The following is a 7,335-nucleotide window of genomic DNA, read 5'->3' as shown; positions in this document are numbered from 1 at the left end:
CATTTAAACACTTGCACCGTGATAATTTTAAAGTGACAGCTCCTGAAACCAAAATGAGTACTTGCTAAATAAAAACAAAAATAATAGTCGAAAAAAAGAATTCAGAAATATATATTTTTATCGCTAAAAGAGAAAGTGTTAATATTAAAATAAGAACAAATTTATGGAAAATCAATTTCTATAATATACATATAGAGGAGAAGGTGGTATTATGGCACCTTAGTTACATTTTACATAATAACTTTGTTAATAATCAATATTTAAGTTTAAAACTTGACAATTACATTTAAAATATTGTTGAATCGATTCTGGACTCAAAATTACGAAATATTTATTATTTAGAACACGTGCAATGTGATATAATATCTTATATATTGCCACAAAATTACAATTTTTCAATTGTCGATAATGTCATCGTTCATCAATTATTTCCAGACGTCAATTATGCGCAGTCGGTATCGACACCGACAGATGACAACTATCGGTAGATGTGTAGAGAATTATATGGATCCCGAGATAGATTCGGTCCGTTAGATAGATAAAGACGAACAATCAATCTGTCGGCGCTTGTTGAACAAACGATTGTTCGTCTTTGTCTATCTAACGGACCGAAAATCGTAGATATAGCGACGAATCAAACAAAAAATCGTAAACATTACCGACGGGATCGTGGACATTGGCTACGTAGTTCAACGTCCACGTTTTGTGGACATAGAGGCGCTTCAAAATAAGGTTGCAATTAAATCCCGGGCATGGCCGCTCTCAGGCTTCTCTCTTTAATAGTAACTCGTCGGTGGTAAAGGCTACGTTTACACCATGCGCTTAGTCCACGATTTATACGATAGGTGTCTTTATTTAATATACAAGATAAACAAGGACATCTATTATATAGGCTGCGGCCTAGATGCACGGTGCAAACGTAACCATAGACTAGTAGTCTGCGTGCAGTCTTTAATCGTCTTGACGTGAGACGTGAGTACGTGAGAATATGTTACAATGGCGGGATCTATAGAGATACCACTCCGCGACACAGACGAGGTGAATATGCCTTTTCTACTGATTATATCATTAATTCACGATACCTATAACGTGATTCTGAGCTCAATGGAATTGGAAGACAAAAATTTTTGCAATACTCAGCGACGTCAATACAGACCTAACCTCAAAATAAGGACACGCTTCTCCTGGTCGAATAAATATTACATGTCACGTGCATGTATTCGGATAGCAAAATATGTTACTTCAACAGATCGGCGTTAATAAATTATTCCTACTTTGTTTACTTTAAACTCTTATTCGCCCCGTATATGTTTGCATGTATCGTTAAGTTTTTCTTTCTAATTGTTGCATGTTATGTATCGATAAGGTTGTAAGTCTACGATTTTGTATTTAAAATACAAATTCAATTCCTGTCTGCATATATTTCCAAGTGTTTTTGATTTTTTCTACCTGTGATAATGGTACAAATGTGAATTTTAAGCTTATAATGTTTCAGCTAAAATACAATCTAATATCACTTGCACACATACTCTTAAGTATTATTAATAAACCTATCTGTGATAGTTGTATTATATTATATATCAATACATTTCTACGAGTGTAAATCTACGACTTTCCAGAATATAATCTAATATCACTTGCATACTCTCAAATACTGTTAACAATCCTTTCTATCTGTAACAGTTGTATTATGTCAGTACGTAACTATATGGCTTTGTATTCAAAATATAATCTAATTCTACCTATGTGTTTTTAAATAATTCTTTCCTGTGATAATTGTCTTATACATGGATAATTGTGATCTTATGCAAATTATAATTTAAATATCACTTTCCTACTTATCTTTATTCTCACGTTATGGTTCAAATATTGTTTGCTAATTCCATGGATACTTTAATATTAGATATCATGCAGTTATATGATAACAGATAAAATCTAATGTTAGTCTTCATATAGATCAATATGAACATTGTATTAGAAAATAATACAAATACAACATTAACATAAGAAAATGACAGAAGTGTACAACAATATTCATACATAACTTTCGTATTTCTCCTTATTTCTGTACTATGTACTTTTCTATTTCTTATTATTCCTAATATTATGATCCAAATGCTCGTCTCATGGATATTTTAATATTACTTATAATGCAATTATATGATAATAAATAGGCAACAAGTAATATTAATTTCCATATACAGGGTAGGCCATTTTAATCAATACATGCGAATATCTCGTCAGGTAAGCAAGATAGCGAAAAATGTTTCAGACCAAAGTTGTATGACTTTGAGGGGGACATAAGGTGGTGTCATTAGTTTGACCTTGAACAGTTGCTTGAAGATCACGTGAAGGTTACCTTCAATTTCTTAAATGGAAATCCCTATTTTTCGTTGGATATTCTTGTAGCTTACTTCAAGAGCTTTCCAAAACACTATAATAAAATATTTTTTCATCAAGAACTTTTTTAGTTATGATGCTCGAAAATTACAATACCTCCGGCATTTAGCATTATCCAAGGTGTCTGTCCGACAGCTAAAACCTTTTAAATGTTGTTTAGGACCATGAACTGGATAACATTTATCAAAATCAAGCAACTATTCAAGGTCAAACTAATGATACCATCTTATGTCCCCCTCAAAGCCATATAATTTTGATCTGAAACGTTTTTCCCTATCTTGCTTACCTGATGAGATATTCAAGTGTATTGATTAAACTGGTCTACCCTGTATATCAATACGAACATTAAATCAGAAAATGATAGAAATGCAAGATATATTCATATGTCTTGTCTTCGCTAAGATTGTAATTGTTCTTTTTAATCTCATAGGTCATAGAACTTTATTTAGATCAGTTACCAGATGGAGATGAAGTTCTGGGGATTCTGCGACAGGAACATGCTCAACTTAATATCTGGGTCAATCTGGCCGTATGTATAAAACAGATAATTCTAATAGAAAAGGGATATATGTTAATATTTATCTAAGTTTATTTTTTATTTCAGCTTGAATATTACAAGCAACAAAAAATTGATGACTTCATTAAGATACTTGAATCTTCTCGTATTGATGCAAATATTGATTATCGCGACTATGAAAAAGATCAGATGCGAGCCCTTGACATGTTGGCTGCCTATTATGTTCAGGAAGCCAACAAAGAAAAAAATAAAGATAAAAAAAGAGATCTCTTTACAAAAGCTACATTATTGTATACAACAGCTGACAAGATTATCATGTATGATCAAGTATGTATTACCATATGCATTTGAATAATAATACACATAGTAATATCTTAATTTTTATATTCATCGTTTTTTATTGTAGAATCATTTGCTCGGTCGAGCTTATTTCTGCCTGCTCGAAGGTGATAAAATGGAGCAGGCTGATGCACAGTTTAATTTTGTACTGAATCAATCGCCAAATAACATACCTTCTCTGCTCGGCAAAGCTTGCATTGCTTTTAACAAAAAAGATTACAGAGGTGCTCTTGCATTTTATAAGAAAGCCCTTAGAACTAATCCAAATTGTCCAGCCGCTGTTAGATTGGGAATGGGGCATTGTTTCATGAAATTGAATAATCAAGAGAAAGCGCGACTTGCATTCGAAAGAGCTTTGCAGCTGGATGGACAATGCGTCGGCGCGCTAGTCGGCCTTTCGGTCTTGAAATTAAATCAGCAACAGCCCGACAGCATAAGAACCGGCGTGCAAATGTTATCGAAGGCTTACACGATCGATTCGACAAATCCGATGGTGCTGAACCATTTAGCGAACCATTTCTTTTTCAAAAAAGATTACAATAAAGTTCAACATTTAGCATTACACGCATTTCATAACACGGAAAACGAAGCTATGCGAGCAGAAAGTTGCTATCAACTAGCCAGAGCATTTCACGTTCAAGTAAGCACAAAGTAGTAATTAATGCTATTTATGTCAATATTGCTTTTTTGCTAATTAAGTAAAAATATTTCAGGGTGATTACGATCAAGCGTTTCAATATTATTATCAGGCAACACAGTTTGCTCCGCCTGTATTTGTACTGCCACATTTTGGCTTAGGACAAATGTATGTTTATCGTGGTGATGCAGAAAATGTAAGAACATGCAATATGCATTATTAAAAATAATTAATAATAATTGTATTGGTGTATATAGAAAATAATAATTTATTCTTCTAACAAAAGGCAGCCCAATGTTTTGAGAAGGTCTTAAAAGCACAACCAGGAAATTACGAAACGATGAAGATTCTCGGTTCACTCTACGCTAACTCGAGTTCCCAATCGAAACGCGATATTGCAAAAAATCATTTGCGAAAAGTAACGGAACAGTTTCCTGACGATGTCGAAGCTTGGATCGAATTGGCACAGATATTGGAGCAAAGTGATCTGAATGCAGCCTTGAATGCTTATGGGACCGCGACCAGGATCTTGAAGGAGAAAGTTCAAGCGGATATACCACCGGAGATTTTGAACAACGTGGGAGCGTTGCATTACAGGTATGTTTTTATATTGCATTTATTTTGTATATTATACTAATTTATTTTTTACTTCTCAGACTCGGTAACTTGGAAGAAGCCAGGAAAAATCTAGAGGAATCTCTGGCGCGTTCAAAAGCAGACGCCTTACATGATTCTGTATATTACAATTCAATAGCAGTGACTACGACGTATAACTTAGCTCGGCTTAATGAAGCGTTATGTGTATTCGATCGAGCGGAGAAACTGTACAAAGACATTTTAAAGGAGCATCCGAATTACGTGGACTGTTATTTGAGACTCGGCTGCATGGCGAGAGATAAGGGACAGATATACGAAGCATCCGATTGGTTCAAGGACGCTTTGAGAATCAATAACGAACATCCGGACGCATGGTCACTGCTGGGTAATTTGCATCTGGCCAAAATGGAATGGGGTCCTGGCCAGAAGAAATTCGAGAGAATTTTGAAAAATCCGACAACGAGCACCGATGCTTACTCTTTAATAGCGTTGGGAAATATTTGGTTGCAAACATTACATCAGAGTGGAAAAGACAAAGAAAGGGAGAAACGACATCAAGATCGAGCATTAGCCATGTACAAGCAGGTAACTATTATCTAATTCAATTTATCTAGATTCAATATTATCTAGATCAAAATATTTGGGGTTATGACTAATATGATTTGCTAGGTTTTGAGAAATGATCCGAAAAACATCTGGGCTGCGAATGGTATCGGTGCAGTACTCGCGCATAAGGGTTGTGTAAATGAAGCTAGAGATATATTTGCTCAAGTGCGCGAAGCAACGGCGGAATTCTGTGATGTTTGGTTAAATATTGCGCATATCTATGTGGAGCAGAAACAATTCGTCAGCGCTATTCAAATGGTAGATAATATATATAGTGGATACAGTTAGAAGTAGTTAATTTCAACTTAACATTTTACATTGCAGTATGAAAATTGTTTGCGGAAATTCTATAAATACCATCACGTTGAAGTTTTGCAATATCTTGGACGAGCTTATTTTAAAGCTGGCAAGTTAAAAGAAGCGAAACTGACGTTATTAAAAGTAATTAGCCATACACGTGATATTTTTAGATTATTTTATTTTTATGTTTAATGTTAATATTTAATTTGTCGATATATTCTTAGGCACGCCGAGTAGCTCCACAAGATACCGTCTTATTGTACAATATTGCTCTTGTACTTCAAAGATTGGCCACGCAAATTCTTAAAGATGAGAAATCAACTTTGACCACCGTATTGCAGGCAGTTCATGAATTAGGCCTTTCACACAAATATTTTCAGTATTTGTCAGCACACGGCGACAGAATGGAACAGCTAGCGGAAGCTGAAGCCAGGAGGTGTCAAGATTTATTATCACAAGCGCAGTATCATGTTGCTAGAGCTAGAAGGTTGGATGAGGAAGAGAAAATGTTAAGGCGGAAACAAGAAGAAGAAAGGTATGTCACTCCCATCGAGGATATTCTTTATACGCTTATCGCTAAATCATCTAAATTTATAGGCAAGCCTTCAAAATGCGCCAGACGGAAGAGCAACGCAAGTTGGAAGAGATGCGTCGCCAGAAAGAAGAGGAGATGTTGCAAAAGCGACAAGAATATGTGGAGAAAACTAAGAACGCGCTGGTATTCGGCGAAATGCCGTCAGAGAAATCTGGAAGAAAGAGCAAGAGGCCCCGAACTGATCAGTATGTTAGTGATAGCGGTGGATCTGATAGAGATGAAGGCAGAGAAGAAATACCGAAAGAAAGAAAGCGCAAAAGGAAACCTAGCAGTGAAACTAAAGACAGGAAGAGCAGAGGTAAAGGTAGACGCAGGAAGGATGTTGGAAGTGGCAATAGTGGTAAGAAAATTAAATTTTATTTTATCTTTTCGTAGCATTATAAATTCCCTCGTTTTAATTATCAAGCTTAATAAAATTTCATAAAGAATAAGAATTTTTAATTCATAAAATTTCATAAAATTAAAGAAACAATTTCGAAAATATGTATTTTGCAGGATCTGATAGTGATCAGCCGAAACGGAAACGTGGCAAGAAGAATACGAGGACTAAGAAAGAGAAAACTCGTAAGGGCGTGGTTGAGACCCTTAAGGGTAAGCTGGTTAAATCGAAGGAAACTATTTCGACGAGCGAGTCAGATAGCGATACGGGTGGCCTTAAAATCGCTAGTGGGTAAGTACGATATGTTATCTTAATATTATACGATTATCTCTGATTTTAGAATTCATTAAATCAAAGTTGATTTGATTTTTTTTTACGGATTGATATCATGTTTTCACTTTTAAATTATATTCTAAATAGTACTAAATATTAAAACATCTTAGTAAATACATATATTAATTTCTTAGTTTATCACACTCAACAAAATGTAAATTAAATCATGTTAAACTTTATGATACTTTTATTGTTATAGCGGCGAAAGCGGTAATGAGAATCAACCGCACAGCAGCAAACGAATCGCATCCGATTCCGAAAGCTCTCGCGCCTCACGATCGAGATCTCGTTCAAGATCAAAATCCGGTAACCGTTCAAGAAGCAGTTCGCGTTCGCGTTCGCGTTCACGTTCGCGTTCGCGTTCGCGTTCACGGTCGCGTTCGCGTTCAGCTTCTCGTTCGCGATCTCCATCACGATCGCGCTCTCGATCTCGATCTGCTTCGGGATCCAAGTCGAGAAGCGTTTCAAGATCAAGAAGCCGGTCGGTATCCGGATCAAGATCAGGGTCAGCCAAAAGCAGATCAAGATCGAGGTCAGGTTCGCGCAAGAGTGGCTCGCGGTCAAGGTCTAACAGTGGCTCGCGAAGAAGTGGATCAAAGCCAAGATCAAGATCGAGTTCGAGAAAGAGCGGT

At 35.8% G+C, this 7,335-nt stretch overlaps 1 protein-coding gene across 1 annotated transcript in view; it reads left to right on the top strand.

The window, feature by feature from the left end:
* Positions 1 to 895: 895 nt before the first annotated feature.
* Ctr9 (RNA polymerase-associated protein Ctr9) overlaps positions 896 to 7,335 on the top strand; it is a 7,086-nt gene continuing 646 nt past the window's right edge. Inside the window, 13 exon segments of the mRNA XM_018457369.1 lie at positions 896 to 1,038; positions 2,831 to 2,929; positions 3,005 to 3,244; positions 3,324 to 3,896; positions 3,970 to 4,089; positions 4,180 to 4,490; positions 4,550 to 5,075; positions 5,160 to 5,354; positions 5,421 to 5,537; positions 5,621 to 5,931; positions 5,994 to 6,331; positions 6,487 to 6,661; positions 6,903 to 7,334. Of these exon segments, the coding sequence (XP_018312871.1) occupies positions 997 to 1,038; positions 2,831 to 2,929; positions 3,005 to 3,244; positions 3,324 to 3,896; positions 3,970 to 4,089; positions 4,180 to 4,490; positions 4,550 to 5,075; positions 5,160 to 5,354; positions 5,421 to 5,537; positions 5,621 to 5,931; positions 5,994 to 6,331; positions 6,487 to 6,661; positions 6,903 to 7,334 (3,479 nt within the window). The 5' untranslated portion in view covers positions 896 to 996.

The sequence above is a fragment of the Mycetomoellerius zeteki genome, unplaced genomic scaffold, assembly GCF_001594055.1.
Source record: "Mycetomoellerius zeteki isolate Tzet28-1 unplaced genomic scaffold, Tzet1.0 scaffold62, whole genome shotgun sequence".
Lineage (NCBI taxonomy): Eukaryota > Metazoa > Arthropoda > Insecta > Hymenoptera > Formicidae > Mycetomoellerius > Mycetomoellerius zeteki.
The sequence above is the reverse complement of the archived record's forward strand: the minus strand, read 5'-3'. Positions and strand labels throughout refer to the sequence as shown.